Here is a 20906-nt window from a genome sequence, read left to right as displayed (position 1 = left end):
CACGGTTTAGATATTGCTCTCAGGTTAAGGTGTCAGGGGTAGAGCATCGCAGGCTGAGCAGTGAGAGTGAATCTGTCAGACACCAGATTACCTGTTCGCTCTTTAATTTGCTTTTAGGAAAGAAGTCAAATGAACAAGTTTCCATCAAAGACCATTGGCCTCACGTGTTGTGGATGAGCAGGTGAACAGCTGAGAGAGGGGATATTAGCTCACCAGACAGTTATGACATCTTACATGTTTGAAATTCTTTAAGAATTACCTCATATCTTTTGCTCCAAACTGTTAAGTGGAAGTTTCACCTGTTACATGTTCATTGTGTTGTTGTTGTTCCATTTTCGAGAATTTTTAGCATGTTGCGACAGCCTTCGATGTTTAACCTTTTTTTTTCTTAATTAGTTTATCTCATGGTACCAGAATTAATTAAAAAATACATTATATGTCTTCACATTAGTGTTGCATAATCTGTACATTGTATCTTTCTGTTAAAGGGAGATTGACTATAGCTGAAGCTCAGGGTCAAAAAACATGCACCAAGCTAGAGACTCCTAGAGAAATGTAGTGTAAAAGGAGACTTACTATAAGAAACAAGCAGGTTGTCTTGACCTATATACTGTTAGTCTTCCTGTGGCTGTAGATCTTATACACTAAGAAAATACAGGACTCTTTCACAGGAGACCAGTGTTGGATAGTCAACATTGTGTCTTTTACCCATGACTGTTTCACAGTTTCAACAATATGGGCACAGCTGAGGGTAGGGAGTTGCCTTTATGCTAATTTAAGATGGAAAACTTGTTGTTTAAGTGTCAGTGTGACTGTATTTGTGTCTCTGTTTCAATAGCACCTCAGTCTGTGTGTAGCAAACTTGTACAAAATGAAACAAACAAACAAAACGTTCTCAGCACTCTGATGCTCTGAGCTAGTGAGTGCGCTAGCATGCTCCACATCATACTAGGGGTTCTGTAATGAGCCCCATTAATTATGTAAAGGCAGTGATGCAGATGGACCTAATTAATTGTCTCCTGTCACCCCCTTGATTACTGTACCTAGAAGGGAGGTGTTAATTTCTGTAATACTTAAGCAGGTACGCAAACTGTTTTGTCAGAGCCACCGCTATGACAGTGACAGAGTGGAGTGCGGGCTCACCCTCTGCAAAGCTCCTGTGCTGCTAATTCACCAAAAGGAAACTTTCCCAGTGGTGGTGGTGACACTGTGATAATTGAAGGAGAGGGGGAGCGATTAAAAGAAGCAGGGAAGGCAGCAGAGAGGGGGTTTGTTTGGTGGCCCCGGAGATGTTTTCGCAACCTGAACATTTGCGTACCTTCGTGCCGTTTGTCTCCATATGTCTAAGTAATGGGTTACCAGCGGGTGAATTTGGGAACACCCAAGGTGCTTTTGCAACAGCAGTGTGGTTGGTGGGGGGTAAACCTGTTGAGATTTCAAAGCGCACAGATTGGAGTGGTAATGATAACCTGAGTCTGGTTGTTAATCATGCAAAATGTTTTCTAAATTTATCTACTACAGCGACATGATGGTACCACCTGATCCGACAGAGAGGGAGAGAAAGCAGAGTCATCTTTTTTGTCACTTATTACATAAAGGCAAAATTAAACAGTTGTAATCTATTTACAAAAGTTAATTCAGACATTTTCTGAATTTCAGTCAAAAATAATGGAGGAGGTGCATCTTTTCACCCAACGCCATCTCTTGAAAATTACATTTGTGATATAACTTATTCGCAACAGCTACAGGGTTTTTAAAAAATGAGCAAATAGATCAAATCTTATATCATATAATAAGGATAGGTTATGAATTTATTATATTTCATAAGTAAAGTTCCCACAGACAACAGTATCCTTAGTTATTACGTATATTTTTTCATGGCACTTGTTTAGGAGCAGGAAAAGATTTACTATGGAAAATAGTGTTTTCATTTGCATTTAACCAAAACCACAATCTTCCCCTAAGCTGAACTAAAGGGCTTTTGTGGTTTAAACCAAACCACAGACAGGATTGTCTGTCTCCGTCCCCGGGTACCATCACCCACCCCAAACATCCCCCAATAATAATAAATGTATGGCTTCTTCATACATGAACACAATCCAGCCATTAAGAGGGGGCAGAGTTTCTAGGTAAAATCTACTTACTCGCCGGGAAGACAGTCCAATGAAGCAGTTCAGCGGGAACATATAACACCGACAATCCGCACTATAACACATTGGGGTTATTCATCTGTGCAAATAGCACAGTAAAGTGAGTATCAGGCCACCTGAGACGCAAATCTCAACTAAAGGAAGACAGAGGTGTTGGGAGGAAGGCGGACAGAGGGAGCAGCAGGCCGTGACAGGATACACAGGAACCGCTGTCACACAACAATAGAGCCCTCAGCTCCTGCACAGGAACCCATAACAGCAACACAGGAACATCAGGAGAGGAGAGGAGGAGCTGAGTGCTTCAGTGGCACAGGAGGGGTCGTCTGGAATCAGAGGGCATCTGTTGGTTCATAGTGTGTGTGTGTCAGTGTATGTGTGGACTCACTGGAGTCCTCCCAACCCCCCCGGTCACCTCTACTAAAGAGCATTGTGGTCAGCCTGCGTTGTGTACTGTATGTGCATCCGTGTGCTCAGCTGAAAAAAGTATAAATTCAAACCTATTCATTTACATACAGAGTGCATTAACACAGAGGCAAGGAGCGTGGATGTCGTCGTGCACATGCATGCAAGCCTCACTGTGCACCTGCATGTGCTTGTCGTATTAGAGTGGCTTCTTCAATTACAGAGGGTTTGTTTTCGGTGGACATCGCTCAGGGCCCCGCTGGCCCGAGGCAATAGCAAGACAAGGACAGGGTGACGTAGGAGCAAACACAGCATCCACAGCCGGAGCATTAGGCTGCTCAATATGAGATATGACTGCAAAGGCTACATGGCTGTGTCCCTGGAAAAGACATGCACTTTGCTGGGTAGTAATATGTCAAACTGGTGCATGGTGGTAAAATAGACGAGAGGGAAAAAAAAAAAAACAGAAGATGAAAAAATGTGAGCACCTTCCAGATGATATCACAATCTTATTTCACACATTCCATTTGTGTTACCTGAATATTTTCCATCATTGACGGAAGTTTTTTTTTTTTTTTAACAGTGACGGAAAAATCTGTGGGCCGTCTGTCATTTTGACAGATTAAAGCAGATGACTGGTTCTCTGGCATCACACTCATGCAGACAGAAGTGCAGACCTGTCCCGTTTTTCCCACAGATTATCAACATCCGAGCATCGCGCTGTCTCGCTGTGTGGATGCTGACAGTGTGTTGAACTGGAGGCCGTTGGAGTTGGAGTCTGTGACCAGTCCGGGTCACGGAGGGGTGCAGCCATGCCCTTGGCGCTTTGCAGCACCGGGAAATCTCACACTCGGGGAGTCTGGCTTACTTCGGATCACTTCCCTAAGAGGAATGTTTCCCCGACCTCAAAATTTGAGTGCATTCAGCTTTGCTCAAGTGAGCAGCACCCAGTTTAAATCCACAGAAGAACGTTTGAGTTCAAACGACAGGTCAATTGAGTTCAGTTTAATTTCTTGTCAATGGTCGGTTAATGTCTAAATTGTAATTGTCTGTAAATTTCATCTTACACATTTGCCTGTTTAGGTGCAATGATCACTGCAATTTAGTTCCCAGCTGGATCAGCATATGAACATCCAGCCCATAACCAATGCTCATATCCTGGCACACACATTGTTTTCCTATGATACCTCGGCATGTGGAGGCATGTCCACATGAACTAATACCGGCGTCTCAGCGTTGGGTGGATAAAGCTGATCACTATGATTGCACGTTAATCAAGTGTAAGGTTAGAATTGATGCCTAAAATTTTCATTTTTTCACACCTCTTGAGTAGCATGTGACTCATCATTGAGCTTGGATGTAAAGAGCAGCTGTTTCGCAGCCACAGTTGGAAAAAAAAATTTGTGGAGAATGTTCCCTGACATCTTTACTGTCTGATAAATGGCAGTTTCCTTTGTCTGTAGCATAAATCAGATTCAGATATTGTTTTATTGATTATATCTTTGATACACTATATTTAGGGCGTTCCCATCGTTCCGCTGTTGCTTTGTTGCAGTAAGTCAGGTTTATTTATATATCTAGCACATTTCTTGCAGGCACAGACTCCGTGTCTGTGCCTGCAAGAAATGTCTAAGAATAGGCTTTACAGATTATACATGACATATGAGATATGAATTATTACCGAAAGGAAATTATAAAAAATAATAAGGATTAAAGATATACTTTAAACCTGATGGAAATTTTGCACAAAAAAAGATGTGCCAGAGAGTAGGACCATGATGACTAGTTAGTTTGATCTGGTGGATCTGTCTGGTGTGTACTCAGACCTCATACTGTGTCCTATTTCCACATTTCACAAGGTGATGCACTCACTTTTTCTCACAAACACACCGTTATAACCTCCCTCTCCATGTTATATACTATTTCTAGACCGACCCACAGCTCCAGCAGTAAGACAGAGAGCGAAAAGGAGAAAGTGTTCCAGTATGAACTCATCGGTGTGAACAGTTTAATTACAGGGAGTGTCAGCCCCATTGCTTAATGTGTCCCTCACAATTAATCCAGGGAGAGGATGTCATTATCTACCAAAGCCTGGGCCTGGGCAGGCTTTTCTGTTCAGAGAGAGGGAAGGAGAGAGTGAAAAAAAGAAAGCAAGGTAAAACAAAGAAGCGTCTCTGGTTACCGGCCTGTGATATGGTAAACAAACAACAAAAACAAAAAAAAAAGATCAAGCCAAGATATTTAGAGATTCTTTAAAAAAAAGAGATGTCCGTCAAAGGTTTCGGACACTTATGAAGAAGAGAGAAGCATTATTTTAACTTCCTCATAATTTGAGGTTTCACCCATCAGCTGTCAAAACACACGATGAGCTGAAGGAGCTTCAATTGACACCAGGTTTTCTCCTCTCAGAGAAGAATTCCTGTCCTTTGCTCCTTCGCTCCTCGTCATCCTTCTTTCTCCTCCGTCAGGCCAAATCCTAAGAAATTTTGACCTGTTACCCTGCCATCCCATAATATGATACTGAAGGCACCAACTTTGGACTCTCCAAATATGGTGTGAAAAGAGGATTCATCTTGCTGAGGTTATTTCAGATGATTAGTGTTAAATGTGTAGACCTGCGTGGTGTCGTTTTTGTGTAATGCTGTATATAACACACAAACACACAAATATGCATCTTCAGCCTTTGACTCACGGAGGCTTTACAGCTTGAACTTGACAGATCTGATCCTTTGTGACTGTCCATAGTTAGTCACTTCTTCTCCCTTCTTTCCCTTTAAAGAGTTTGACCTTGGCTGCTTCCTGTGGCCCGGAGGGGATGAGGAAGGTCTGGTAATTGTGACAGGTGTCGCGTCTTAACAGCCCCACATGACATCCCAAGGAGAGATAGACATTTGGAGGATTTTTTTTTTTTTTCATAAGGGTTTCACTCATAACCTTAAAGAGACAGCATGGTTTGTGTGTGTGTGTGTGCAGTCGCACAGGAACTGAGAGATACTGAGAGAGAGAGAGAGAGAGAGAGAGCGTGTGTGTGTGTGTGTAAGTGTGTGTGTGTGTGTGTGTGCGCCTTCTTACCACTGATTCCCAGCATCATTTCGGTTAAATGGCTTGGATACTTATCACCTCCAGCCTCCGAGGCCTGATTAAGTTCAAGCTAATCCAAAGTCAAATTTTGGATATCAAAGGCAACACTTGACTTTGGCATCTCTCTGCAGCATCTTAATACAAAGCCTGGTCTCCTGAAATTTTGAGCATGACATCTTGAAATATGTGTTCCATGCACTCAGAGTGAGAGATATAGCTTTTTCGCACCACAAAAAGATTATACCTGAAGGAGGCATGTCTTGGTGATGTGATTGGTTTGGCTTTGGTAATACAAAGGTTTAGGACTTGTATATTTCTAAAATTTTGTTAAGTGCCTATGGTTGCAGGTTACTAAATCGTTACTAAAATAACCCAAGTTCATATAGAGGCTTCTAATGTTAGTGCTTTACTTTTTTTAGGATCTGGCTTATTGCGGGTTTGAGTTTATATTTACAGGTGAAGAGTCAATATTAGAAGCATTAAAATATGGAAAGGGCTTATTTCCCTTGTTGAATAAAGCTGCAGGTAAACTTTCAATATGCAACCTGGAAAAGTGATCTCCTTAGGGCCCAGGGTGAGTCAGACATGGCGTGGAAGTAAAAGATGGGCTGCTATCTGAGTTGTTTACTGTAGGCTGGGAGTAGGCTTTATTTTCTGCAAAGGAGATTAGTTACAGTGAATTATGCATATCTTATTTTCTGGATTATCTCGAGCACTCAGAGATACTATCACACTGGATAATCTCTTTTAAAGTTGTTCAGTTTATTCTGACTGTAAATATAGTCATTGTTGCTTGTTTATCTTTTCCTTAAGTCCAATTTGGTCTGTGCTACTTTTGGATAGAGACTATTATTATACTTCAACTTTGATTATTCAAGACGAAATGTCCATATAGACAGTGATCTTCGTTTTATAGGCAGAGTAATGATGAGAGCAGGGTGGATGAAAGCCGCTGTAGCATACTAGCCGTTTTGTCACTGTGTGTGTGCGTACAGTATGTTTGTGTCCCCGCATGCAAATATGAATGGGTGGCTTGTCTTGTCCAGTGGTGCGTTTAACCAGACACAGACCTTTGCTTCAGCCAAATCAGGCCCAACGCAGACAGTGTGCATCCATGCCATTTTCAAGCTGCTCCAATTATATCTGCCGACCGACCACATATTGGCCAAATTTACAATAATAGCATATCTATTTCCATTCTAATGGCTGACATTGCTTGGCTTATCCATGCATGTATGTCGGTGGTCTTTTATGCTTTGTGGTTTGGTCCTTTCCCAGCCATGTGCAATGTGCTGTAGCCTGTCTCGGCCTTGTTTGTGTGTGTGTGTTGCGTGATGCCAGTGTGTGTGGCCATGCAACTGGGTTTATACGTCCACGCATCAGTATCTCTGTGAATGAGCATGTGCATTTGTACAGTGTGACCCCCCCGACACAAAAAATATGTGCATCTGTACCACCGTATACTGTATGTGCCCATTAATTCAAATTTGGTGTGTGTGTGTGCTGCTGCCCAGGCTGGCACGTGTTTTTGTGCCTACATTGAGTCCGCGTCTGTGGTACGAGCCCAAACCTCAGCAAACAGGCCTTGAACCTGGGCCAGCTCTGATAGACAGGGCGGTGGTGGTGGTGGAGTGGAGGGAATGACCTTCTATAGCTTAGAGAGCCTCTGCACAGTACACATTCCTCCCCCCCACCTCCCGCCTCATCTCCCCACAGCCCTCCCTTCCCTCCCTCCCCCTCCTCTCTGCTGCCTAGCCCCAAGCGCCTGCAGGCGTTGGAGATGCATGCATGCGTTGCCTCACTGTGTGAGGCTTTGTCTGTTTGTGAGCATGGGTGTATGTGTGTGTATTAGCATGTAGATGAGTGTTACTCTTTGTGTGTGTGCGTATGTGTGTGTGTGCGTATATGTGTGTGTGTGTGTGTGGATGAGGATCTCTGGACAAAAGAAGTAGCCATGTCTTCCTCCTCTCTCACACAGTAAAGCCCTGATGCTCCTCTCTGCTCTACCTGTGTGTCTATTTCATGTCCATGTGGTTATTGCCTTGTGTTTTGAAATATAAACCTTAACACTATTGCAGTGACAATGTGACATCAATATCAATCTTAAAAAAAAGAAAATATATTGTTAATGTGTAGTGGTTTGTTTTCATGATTCATATTAGGCATACGCATCAGAATGCTGATATATTATTATTATTTTTATATTATCACCACACATTTGGCATTTTGACTTATTATAGCATCCCTAAGCTTTTAATTTCCCCGATATTCTATTTCCTAGTACAGAATATCATCCTTTCCCTCTAAATCTTTTTATTATTATTGATAATAATGACTCAGTAGCTTATGTGTGCAAACATCTCTATCAACAAATTTACAAACTGCTCTGATGATACTGAATCAAAAGTGTGACTGACCAGATCAGTAGCTTTCAGCACCAGAACTCAACCCACCAGTGACTAAAAGCGTCGTTTTCAGCTCAGCTGTGATTCACAGTATGTTCCTTCCTCATTAAAAGCTTATTAAAAGACCATGAAAGCCACAGAAACAATCATAATATGATAACTCTGCCATAAATAATAGGCTGCTGAGCTATTAACCTTATGTGCAGTGCTAGGCTAGTTTAGTTCTGAATTAAACATAACAGCCTGGACCACAAACAGACTGAACAAACTACTGAAGTGGAGACAGTGTGTGAACATAGATCATTGCATTTGCTTATGCCGTATACTGAAGTGCCTTTGAAGCGTGATGCATTCACTTGCTGTTTTACTTACTGAAGTGCTTATGAACTGTGATACATTCACCTACTCAGGGGTAATTTAATCCCGTCATAGGCCCCTGGGCTTGACGAAGCCTGTCGGCCGGCAAACCACATATCCACCACAACCAACCTATTTACCACTGCACACACTGATACCGCCAAGTCAGACCTCACCACAACAAATATACTCAACATATTGTAAATTCACTTAATTTACACTTTCTTAAGCCTTTCAAATAACACAAACATCTCTCTCCAGCAGCATCGTCGGGTCACACCACAAAATTTCAGCAGAACTGTAAACTCCGAGGCCTTGTTCATTTTCCCTCATGAACTTTAATTTGTAATGAAAAGAAATCCAACATTGCAGTGACCTGCGAAGTCCATGTGGAGAGATGGAGCTGGCAGCAGCAATGCAGCAACTCAGCAAAGGCAAAGCAGTAGTTCGCTGGCATTAACCGCCGCGCTCACGCAACACATGTGGTATATTCAACATGCTGGTACTAGTACTATGAAGTGAAGCTCATAGCTAGCTGTTCCATAGTTCATTTCCGAAGCACCGTCCACACCCAAATTCCTATACCTCGCTCTACATCCTGTCTCCTCCAGGTATTACTAGTACTCAATCTATCCCCATCCTCAGCCCTCTGCTCATTAGAGTTATTAATCTGTCCTCCGCCACAGCACAAGATCCACATCCAGCACTATTCACAATCAGGCCTCCTGCCAGAACCTGCCACAGCCCAACCTCATAGCTCCAGGTCCAGAACCAGAATTGCCCTCAGTCTTCACCCAAACCCAAACCCTTACCTCCCTCCCTCCCCACATAGCTCCAGTCTCCTCCCTAGTCTCAGTCCCATCTATAGTCCCAGTCACAGCCGGGGCTTCCATGTGCAACTGACACATAAATAACCAAGCCTGTCCGCCACCCAGGCAAATTCAAATGCACCTGTCAAAGTGATGAAGCACCCGCCCGCAGGGAAGCATTGTTTACATTTTCACTCCACTCTTTGCAAAAGTGAGATTCTAATTATTTTCCCACTGTAAATTAAAGCCAAGTGGGACAGAATTACAAACCAAAAGGATCATGGTAGTGGCAGGAGAAAACCCCAGCCCGCTCCAAATGTATGAACTATGGAAAGGCTGGGAAACAAAGTGAAGAACGTGTGCGGTGTATGGGTGGCAGAGAGAGAGAGAGAGAGAGGGAGGGAAGGTCAGCAGCTTCTCTCCTCAAGACTGAACATAGTGAGAGTGACAGAGAGGGGTGAAAAGGGAGATATAGCATCCACAGAGGCTGTGTAATGAGTATACTTGTGTTGTGCTCATTACACGCAGGGTCTAGAGAACTTCACCCAACTGGAATACATTATGCCCTCACATTGCATACATAATTATGTGCCAAAAATGTGCTGCATTAGTTTTCATACCAATGGACACAGAGAGAGAGGAAGGTAGAGAGAGAGACAGGGAGAAGAGAAAGATTTAATTAGTCCATGGAAACATGCAAATGGAAGGTAAAATTAGACAGAGGAAGGGAGACCTGGGGAAGAGAGAGGGTGGTGCATGAATGGTAATGATGGCTATCTAGTTTGGATCAATCATTTAAGGATCAGGGGGACTGACAGGCCGGTACGTGCCCACGCCTTAGGCTCCTGTCCTGGACAGTCGCCAGCCTGGCTCAGTCTGTCTGCCCATGGAGACTTCTCCTCTCCTCCTCCCTCCAGTCACACACAGGCACACACACATATGTGCTTGTATGTAAACAAATGTGTTCACACACTAACTTATATAAACGCCCATATGTGTACCCACACCCATTAAAAGCATCATATTAAATACTTATGGATAACTCCCTCCGGGGGCCTAGTGGTTTATTAATAACTAATACCATCCCCACTTATGGCAGTATTTTCAAGATGGTGGATTTTCTGATTTATTATTTGTTTTTTGATGACTTGTCATTTGCTGTCTGTATAGCAGCAGGGTGCAATCAGGTGGAACCAATATGTTTTTATACAACAGTATTATGTTTCTTGAAGGTTCTGGTATTGCCTGTGCGCATGTACCTCACATCCCTCTTGTGGCAGCATCAAGCTATCATTTTTAGAAACTAGCGGGGCATTTTTAAAGGTGTGATCATTCTCGTTGGCAAACGTCAAGTCAAGAGGAGAGCAGAGTTTTTCGCGGGGATAGTGGATATATGCTTTCAGGATATTCTTGATATTTTTGATGGGTAATAAGCGATGGAAAAAGTTTACCTGAGTCATGTTTTACCATTCTGAGATCAGTTAGGTTACATTTATTCATTTAGATGACCCTCTTCATTCAAATTCAGTGTAGTTAGAGACTTTGATGTAAGCACAAGGTACTGCATCTATTCAACAAGTGCAAGGAGATCAGATTAAGTCCATAAAAATTGCTGGTTAGACATGTTAGATGAGATGGGTCTTCAAGAGAACAGCATTTAGTAGCTTGTTCCACCATTGGCGAACAATAAACAAGAACAGTACACCTCTTGTGCTGGGCTCAATTTCCTTGGAGCATGTCAGTTTGATGTCCGGCTCAGACTCTGCTTTCCTATCTGTAAGAGTAACAACATGCAACTGTTCTCTGGGCCTTGTGATTGGTTCCCATTTTGAAAATAAGCAATGGCAAAGTTTTCTACAAAGGTCATGAGGTCAGATTCGCAAACTTGTTTCGGCTGTCAACAGGGACATGCCACATGGGACCACGGACAATGAAACATATCCTTTTGCAAAAGTGGTCAATTCCAAACGGCGTGCTTATATTTGACATGTGACAAAATATGAGGAAAATGCCAGGCATCGATAGTTGTGACAGGCAAGGACGTGTGAGATAAATATATAAAATACACTGTACCTCTCCCAGACAAAGCTATTACTAGACCTGCCTGTCACCCAGCGGAAAAATTACAACTTAATTTGTAGAAACTGTCTGCTCTCTTTTAACATGTTATTTAAAGTTTAAATCTCAATCCAGGCGTGAATGTGAATCTGTTTTTTAAGTAAAACACAACACAATGTCCTTTTTAGACTGTAGCGCATTTATCCTCATGTCTGAAGCAGTTGATGCTATTTTTTGCTTCAAACTGCGATTTTAGTAACAGGAATTCCAAATTCATCTCTTGATAGGCTGTCTGTTTGCACTCACTTGAATAAAAATGATTGACAGGTCAGTCAAATTTTATTACAAGTCACAGTGGATTTTTCAAAAGAAAACCTTTCCACAGCCGCCTGTATTTAAGTCCTGATTGCTTTTATTCTGCATTCATATGTGGTATGGTATGATTTGGTAGGTGTGAAATCGCATCTTCTCCCAGAAAGACAGACAGACTATATTTGTGAACCATGGAGCCATGTCTGCAGCTGTGCCATCCCCACTTCCTGTGTCCCTGTCCCTCCCTCCCATTCTCCATGTGCATTTGCAGTAATGTCTACAAATACTAAAATTTATATCCCTGCTGGAAAACATGGTTTGCCATTTATAGTCATCCGCTAAAGGAAATAAGGCCCGTCTCTCTTGATGCAAGTCAAGGGACTGATGCAGACTCTATCAGATTTCTAAATACAGACCCCAACAATAAATCCCAGCTTGATTGGGTTTGAATTGGGTTAGCTCACTTGAATGCTATCTGCTTAACCCACAGCTGGCCTGTCTGCTCCATGCAGGCATTGAACCTAAATCAGTCACTTAGTGCTATCACATGGAACAATGGTGGAGTGGAGAGAGCACTCAAGCTAGGGCTAGAAGCCAGGCTAGTACCATAACGTAACACAACAGACCAGAACAGAGTAGTGTAGAGCAGACAGGCCCTCTTATGCTCTTTCCTTTTTGTGTCACAGCAATGATGCATCCTGAGAGCCATGGTGCATTGCATGAAATGGCATCACCCAAACTGAACACACAAACACCTTTTCAGGCTTTTGTCTAGTCTTGTCAACTGGATTTCACATGCTAATTAGCGTAGGATGGTGGCATGGTTAACATGAAATAAATATATATTTTCATGCAAGCCAAAATACATACACATGCACACCACACAGGGGGAATTTAAGCAGGTGTGTTTAACCAAAGTGACTTAGAGCACAGAGGCTGAATCCATGGTGTTTCTATCAGCGCTCTACAGTTCCCACAAATCCCAGATTGAGGCCTCAGCCGGGTCAGGAGAACACTTCCTGTGGCCAGCAGAGCGGGGACGGATGTTTTCTCATACGTGACTTTAAATGTTTGTGATTTCGTGCCGGATCATAAGCAAGCCGAGAACCACAATACAGGAAGAGATGGAGGATTTTCTGCACACTCCCACTTGTGTTTCCTCAAATAATAAATAAATAAAAGCAGCAAATCAACACACACACACACACACACTATCCAAACAAACTGATTGCCGCCATGTCGAGGTGCTGATTACTGAAGGAATTCAGGTAATCACTTTCCCCCAGTGTGGACCAAGGCCAAGCTGGAGGCAACGCGCAGTTGAGGCGATTTCACTAATGAGTGGCTGAATTAGCGTTGAAGAGATGTTCCCACCCACCTCCTTCCCTAACACACATTCACACAGGCACACACAAACTCACACACAAGCTGTCTTTACATGTTTTTGGCAAGTCCTCTTTCTCTGTGCACTTGCGACTTCTTGACATCTTGACAATGAGGTCCTTCCAACTCGTGAGGCTCCCTGGTTCGCAGTTTACGCAATGTCTCTAATTACGAGTGTGATAATGGCTCCCATTGTTTTCGTGGCAAAGTGCCCACAGTTGTGTTTGGCTAAGTGTTTATAAGTGCGGAGTGACATCCATACAGCATTAAATTAAACTCTCCTTCAGCTTGACCCTGCCACTCACGGCCTGCTGAATGAGTCTGCATTTTTCCTTTCTCTGTATTTTTAGAGAAATTATAATTATGCACCCAATTAGAGGGTCACCTTGAGTTTTATAAACTCTCTCCTATTTGTTACTCTGTGTGTGTATGTGTGTGAAAAATAAAGTTTGCAATATGGCCTAAATATCCCTCTATAGGACACACGCAGAAAATCCATTTAAAAATATCTTCCATACACACAACCACAAACACATGAGAGCACGCAGGCCGTTTCCATGGATCTACTGCTTTGTCTACAGTGATGCATGTGAACAACAGGCCTTTGAGCCTTTATCAAGGCTTTACCGAGCCTCCATGATCTGCACACATGGATGACCTCGAGTTACATGACCTGTATAACACGTTATATGCTCTGCTTGCTACCTGTGTCTCATCCTAATAGGGGAGGGCAGCGCATTACAGGTGTGTGAGCCCCCAGTACACACACACACACACACACACACACACACACAAAGGGTGAAAAAACAAGCCTGCCACCAGGATTATACATATGTATGCATGATTGCAAACACAACCTGTCTCTTTATCAGCCACAGATCAGGCCCCATAGGACTCATGCACCACTAGGACTTAATGTGCGGATGCACTGCACACCAGTGGTGCCTACAGGGTCTGACGGCTGCATTTGTGTTAAAATGAACAGTGCAGCAGTTTTCAGTACTGTATGTTGCAGCTATGTTTTTGATTTTGGGAGAGATCTTTCCTTACCTTCATGTGTGGGTTTATTCTGTTTGACTTCAATCAGGTGGTTGTCCATGACTACATCTGGACAGGAGAAGACCCCTCGCCCGGCTCTTTGGCGCCCAGCGGTGATGATCCCTTGAGGGAGGGAGCGCCCCTACCAGAGGACGAGACCAGCACACACGTGGTGATCTACACGCTGTACCAGAGTGGGCTGAAACAGAGATACAGACACTTCCTCCGACAATCAGATGGAGCTATCATTGAGGTTCGATGTCCACATGTTGCATACAACATTTTCACAACAAACTTCTACACTATATTTTTATGATATCAGATTTTTTTTAAATCCATCTGCTCTTGGATATGTGGTAGGATACACAAATCCACCTATAGTTTAGTCTTGGGACACATCTGAATTGAAGTTACAGCTGCACTTGTCCTCTTAATTTACAATAATTACAATTACATTTCCTGTTGATCGGATAATGTTACAGTCAACAAAAACAATATGGAACACTAAATTAAAAAAATAAAATAAAATAAGCCAACAAAAACAAAACAAAAAACACACATACTGGAGTCATTAGTTAAGTAATTGCAGTAATTACTTCCTAATAATTGAGACAGGTCAATGAAATAAATTAGTACAGTACTGTTTTCTGAAAGGGTGAATAACTTTGACTGATTTCATTTATTTTTTCCTGTGGGCAAAATCTAGATTTGAGATAGTTTCATGTTTTTCAACAAAAATGACTGGAGGACCTGCCCTGAGAAACAAATCAAGACTTATTTAAACATGTGCGTCCTGAAACTTAGTCAACACAACTCACTGTTCTTTTTGTCTCCTCAGACTGAAACAACCTTTCACAATTTCTGCCATATGTGTTACAACTAATAATGAAATATAATTAGGGAAAAGAAATTCTGGAGCTCAATACTTTCTTCAGTCATTTTGTCAGCCCCCCCCCACCCAAGAGCAACCTGGACCATCCCAACATAATTAATATTTTTGTGGTTTGAATGTCAGAGGAGTTCGGGGAGGAGGGGTTTATATATGCAAACAATTAGCTCTGAGGCACTGTTGTGTTCTAATGGTTCTCCGTCGTAATTTGAGTGATGGTGAGCTCATTTGAGTAAATACAGCATGGTATATTTATTACTGGTGTCACGCTGGCTCTGTGTGTACGTCTATGTGTGTGTGTGTGTGTGTGTGTGTGTGTGTGTGTGTAGCCTCTAGACCTGTGCAGATAAGACATCTGGAGAAAGTTTTACATACACAAACAGAGCATGCAAAAATTGACACAAGCACACGCACACACACACACACACTCACACAGCTCTTCACCTCAGAAAGACGTGCACAAATGCACGTCTTACGACACCTTACGACACATTCTGGACACGCACAGCTTCAGCTTACTGAGGAAAATCCTGATGTTTCACCTGTGAGGAATCATCTCTACTCTGCCAATTCAGTGTGTGAAGGGAGTTTCATGGAGGCCACCTTAAATGACAGATAGGTGTTACTGTGCAAAACACACACACACACACACACACACGCTCTATCTTTCTATTGCTCTCTATTACTCTCTTTTCACACACACTGTGTCCCGTGGGTATTGCTGTCTGTCCCTTGCAACATAACAGTCAGGGGCCTCCTGTAGCAAAAAGATGCCAGTGGCGTCTTCTTTCTCTCGCTGGTAGTGGGGAGTGATAACACCAATGCACAGCGCCGCCGAGAGAGCACTGTGCCATTCCCACAGCCTAGACCCCCCCCCCCCCCCACACACACACACACTTAACATATTCAAAACTAATCCTCCCCTGAATATATAGACTGGTTTTATGTATAGATCCCGAGATCACCAAAGGGCATCTCCACTACTCAGGCGAACGCTTGAGCTGATTTTATTAGTGCTTTATATAATTCTGGCAGCGATACACACACAGACTCCGACAGGGTGCTGTGTACAAACTGGCCTTGAGATGTAAGGTGACAGCTCCTCAGAGAGAAATAACAGCGAAACAGGCACTTTTGCAAAAAATTAAATGGCAAAAAAATGTAGCAAGAAAATAGGAAAAAAGGCTCTGCTACACTCTGAGATGCAGTGACCACAGTAATGCAAAGAAGTTCCCCTCTGTTCTCCGATTTATGACATTTAAAAGCAGTTTTATGGGTTTTCTGTGTAGGCTTATTACTTTATTCACTTATCCGGATAACAGCATGGTTTATGATGATGTGGTTACGCTGCTACGTCGCTACACTAAGCATTATGTAGCATGATTTGCTCTCAAGCAATAAAAGCTAATGCAGTTTGTTTGACTTTAAGTCACATATGGCGAGATATATTTGACATTTCGAGATGAGACCTTTTTGTAAAATATCAACATATTACTTTTGTTTTAATATTTCAATTTAGGCTATGGTACCATACACAAGGCTACAATATGATCTTTTTTTTTTCCTGAAACCATGATCGTGAGTGCAGGCGGCGCTTAAACCAGGAGGATGACTTTGACAAAAACATTACACTTCATTTGACTGTGTAATAATGTAACTCCATTCGCTTTCCCAGTTAGTTAAAAGGGTAATCCTGCTACTTTAAAAAGTCTGTTTCCATTTACTGAGGAAATATTGACGGATGGCTCATTTCCTTTAAAGAGCTCTGTTTTCTCAGGCAGTGTCCTGGACGCCAATGCCCCCAAGGACTTGCTCCTCCCTTAGACTAACATGACCACAGCTTCAGGGGCCAGCAGCTTTGCATAATACCCACAAATTTACACCCAAAATTTGTCTAAACGAACACCTTAAAAAGCAAGTCCTGGAAGAAGTGCCCAGAGCTATAGACACTGTTAGACTCTGTTTGGAAGGAATAGAACAGCGAGGTGTGTCCTGTTTGATTTGCTAGAGAGTGAGAAGCTGAGCAAGAGTCATGAGAAACGAAATATTTCTGTTGTTTATTCAGCCATTATTGAACCAGCTATGTTGACTTAAAGTTTTCTTTTTTTCTCTCTCCTTCTTTCTGTGTTGCATCGTTAGCAAGAAATAAGAACGAAGTACAAGGTGCAAATTTGCAGGAGTGCGTGTGTAGTAAAAAATATAGCAATAATGAAGTCTTTAGTGACTTGCATATTGAATTCTGTTTAAAGAAAGTTAATATTAATGATCCATCATATGCTCTCATTCAGTCTGGTGCCCGAGGCAGGCATCTGTAATATTGACCACATTGGAGGAATCTTCTCGCTGAATCACAACAATACAAAAAAGTTAAAGCGACATTCCCATCAGTGCGCTCCAATAAAAGACATTACAGGTAAAGTGTGCTGCAGCTTTTCGAACACTCATTACCTATAAACAGATGTTCCCCAGCTGCCAACTCACAAAATGCACTGCTGACAACAACTGTTATGCAGGAAAATGCATCCATATAACCTAGGACCTTCACAGAGGGCCTCATAACCACTCTGTCTGAAGAAACAAGATGGCTGATGAAGAAATTAATGCAGGCAAAGTCATTATCTTCCCTCCTAAAACCACAGTGGGTTTATGTCCCCCTGTGTCGCTTTTTCTCCCGGGCTAGCATTTAAGTGTCGATGGACTTATGAAAAGAGAGGACAAGCCAACTGTGCTCCTTTTGTCTCCTTTTCTCCATATGGGAGGCAGCAGCATATGCAAGAACTGGCTTAGCTTCTGTAAAACTTCCATTAAAGATGCACAACTAAGGCTCTGCCAGCTTGAATATTACCTCTCTCCGCAAATTATTTATGGCTCGGAAAAAGCGCTGATGATGAGCATCTCCAGCGACTTCTATAAATAAAAACACTTTTCTCTGCAATTTCAGCTCGGCTTATTTTTCCCCCCTTCCCTTTTTTTTCTCCCCCAGATTTTTTAAGATGTGCTTAACCATTTGTAGAAACAAAAAGGTGTGCAGTTTATTCACCCAGCAAGTTTTAAACAGTATTTTATTTAATTATCCTAATATCACCAGGGATGGCGTGTTGTATTATACATGGTTTGCATAATTAGGGGCAGATATTTCCCTTTCATAACAACATGACAAAGGTGATAAATATGATGGGGGGTGATAATCTTACTGTTAATGACTCCAGAGAGCGAGAGATAAGGAGCGGAGAAATGCAAAGTTGGGAAGAACACAGACGACTGCTCTTTCACATGAGGGACACCTCATCATGACGATTTGCTCTCAAATCTCTCATTAACAAGGAGCCTTTTGTCTTGGCTCTCCATGACTCAGCCCGCCGCCGTCGTCGTCCGTCTGCACATGATGATGACGACGACGACGACGGCGATTCTTTAGCCGGACCAATATTGACCTAATTTAGCATGTGGAGAATATGAAGAAGTTAACCTTTTGGAAAACACCTTGCAGCAACATTAATTGACAAACCACATCAATTCTCCCTCCTACCCCTCTTTTGTAATTACTCTGCCGCACGTTTGATTGCCGCTGTGGAGCTAAGGACCCACGCTTCATTTGCCGTGAGGTCATCGGCAGCCCTCAGAAATATGAATATGATTTATACAGGAAGTGAATGTGCTCTGTATGCTGTCTCTCTCTTTCTCTCTCTCCCTGTGTGTGTGTGTGTGTGTGTGTGCGTGCGTGCCCTGTCTTTTCTGCATGTGAGAGACACACAGAAAGAAGAGAGAGGGAGAGAAAAAGAGAGAGAGAGGGAGGGATGTCCTTGGCTACGTACTGTATGTTGCATGAGCAGATTAATGCCTCCCTGGCAGCCATATCTGCTTAGCAGGAGGACTTCTCCAAAGTACACTGCATGTAATTATCTGGCCTGTTTATACTAGTTTCAGACAAAGAAGCGCTCGGTGGCACATTTTTTTAAGTTTGCTCAGTTGTGGCTCCGTCTGTAATTTGCAGCCAGCGTACATTTTCGATACAACTACTAGATGCTGCTTTGATGAAAAATAGAGCTGAAAATGTGCAGTTACTGTAGTATTATTATTTTTGTGAGAATTATATTGTATTTATTTTCTATTTTATATTAGTGGTGAAGTCATTTTGCTTTTAGAAAGATGTACACTTCATTTTATCATGGGTTCTACAAGTGAAATTTATATATACATATATATATATATATTCATATTTCCAGTCTTTTTGTATAAGTAGGCCGAGTTGTGAAAGCTATTGCCCCTCTGGGAGCGGAGGTTGTGTGTCATATAGTCTCCGTTTCTGCTTCTCCTCCCAAGTTCTCTCTAAGCAGCAGGACAGAGGTAGACACTCACAAGCCTTGAGGAAAGTAACATTTCTTCCACCTGTCTCCGTTACCGTCGTCCAAGTTCAACCCGTACTTTGACTTACTCGTTACCTCATGGCCCCAGAGTCTCCAGAAACATTGGTTTTTATCATTGTTGTACTGTTCAATTATTGTTGAGCTTCCATTCATGTAGCCTGGCTGGCCTGGAGTGTTGCTGACTGTACCGTGCATGGGATTTTTTTTTTCTCTGAAGGTGATCGGTGACATAGAGGGGGTGCACAATGCTTCCGGGATGGTTTCCTGCCGGGGCGAGGGCTCCTCCAATCAGGGGGAGGGCAAGGAAGGAGCAGGTGCTCCACACCAACTCCGCAAACGGAAGAAACTATTTGGCCGTGAGTGTTGACCTGGTGGCCCTGACTGTGTTGTCTTTACATTTAACTCACTGAATTTGAGAGCGGCACAAAGATAAGCACGTTTGAAGAACTCCTTATCTCACCGAGTGTGTGTGACACGAACAAACCTTCCTTACCTGTTGTTTGCTTAACAGAATTTACAACGTTTCATCGGGTGTTTTGTTCCCTCAGGGTCCCATCGCGTTGAGCCAATAGGAGACAGCGGGTGCGGCTCTAACTTTGCACTGCAAGACCTCAACCAGTAACGTCAAAGAAACGACAAAGCTGTTTGGACCCTAAACTGATGTAAGTCCTTTTATCAATCATCTGTTTGAGTTAAAGACTTAATATTCCATAAAGTACTGTATTCTTATTCCATTAAGTTGACTATTTTGTGTACTATGAGTGTGTGCAGTGCTTTGTAATGTTTAACATTGTCAAAAAGGTTGACCCATCAGAACAACAACTGAACACAATGCTGTGAATTATATCATTTGTGTATTCTTAGTAATCATAAATAGTCTATGTGAACTGATGAGGTCTGTGTAACCTAATAAACAATGCTCAGCGACACTTCTAGGGTGTGTTGCAATGTGTGTGTTGTTAGGTTTTCGGTGTTGCCCCAACACGATGAAATATGAAGATTCTAAAAGTCACTAATCAGAACACGAGTGATAAAATATCAATATTGGCCTCACATTAAGCAGGATAATATTCAGGCCAGCTTGATTTGTATTGAATATGTGTCTGGTAGCTGGTGCTCAGTGTAATGAAGTGGCTCACAAATCAGGCCGTAATGACCACCTACTTACACATATTGCTTAATTAAAGGTTGTGAGCTTATTAGCATGTGTCTCTGGCACAAGGCGCGGGGAGATGGGGATCAGGACTGATGTCGTTCACGGCCGGGCTGTAAAGGTTTTATAGATAGCTAACCTATCATACTAAAGCCGCAGCCCCCCCCCCTCCCATCCTAAAATCTGATCTTAATAACCTGTCATTTTCATTGATGATGATTCTCCTTTATGGGCAGCCATTACAGATCAAGTTCTGGGTCTTGGCGGATGGCGATAGCGGCCCATTTGTGCTCGTCATTATCGTGAACACACCTTACTTTGGCCTTGAAGTTGCTCCTCACCTCCATGTTGAAACCATTGACAACCATAACCCTGGGGTGTGGCGCACAGTGCATATGGACACACACACATAACACATTCATTTTATCTGTCTCTCTCTCTCTCGCACACACACACACTGAACACCTCTGTGTGTGATCCATGGAGGTCTCATAGAGCCATG

General features: G+C 42.6%; 1 protein-coding gene across 1 annotated transcript in view; it reads left to right on the top strand.

The window, feature by feature from the left end:
• ofcc1 (orofacial cleft 1 candidate 1) overlaps positions 1-20054 on the top strand; it is an 80410-nt gene extending 60356 nt beyond the window's left edge. Inside the window, exons 22-24 of the mRNA XM_085763450.1 lie at positions 14045-14248; positions 19469-19607; positions 19800-20054. Coding sequence (XP_085619576.1) covers positions 14045-14248; positions 19469-19607; positions 19800-19873 — 417 coding nt within the window. The 3' untranslated portion in view covers positions 19874-20054. The remainder of the gene's footprint in view (positions 1-14044; positions 14249-19468; positions 19608-19799) is intronic.
• Positions 20055-20906: the final 852 nt, after the last annotated feature.

This window comes from Trachurus japonicus, chromosome 20 (genome assembly GCF_045865225.1).
Source record: "Trachurus japonicus isolate A0001 chromosome 20, Traja_1.0".
Taxonomy (NCBI): Eukaryota; Metazoa; Chordata; class Actinopteri; order Carangiformes; family Carangidae; genus Trachurus; species Trachurus japonicus.
The sequence above is the reverse complement of the archived record's forward strand: the minus strand, read 5'-3'. Positions and strand labels throughout refer to the sequence as shown.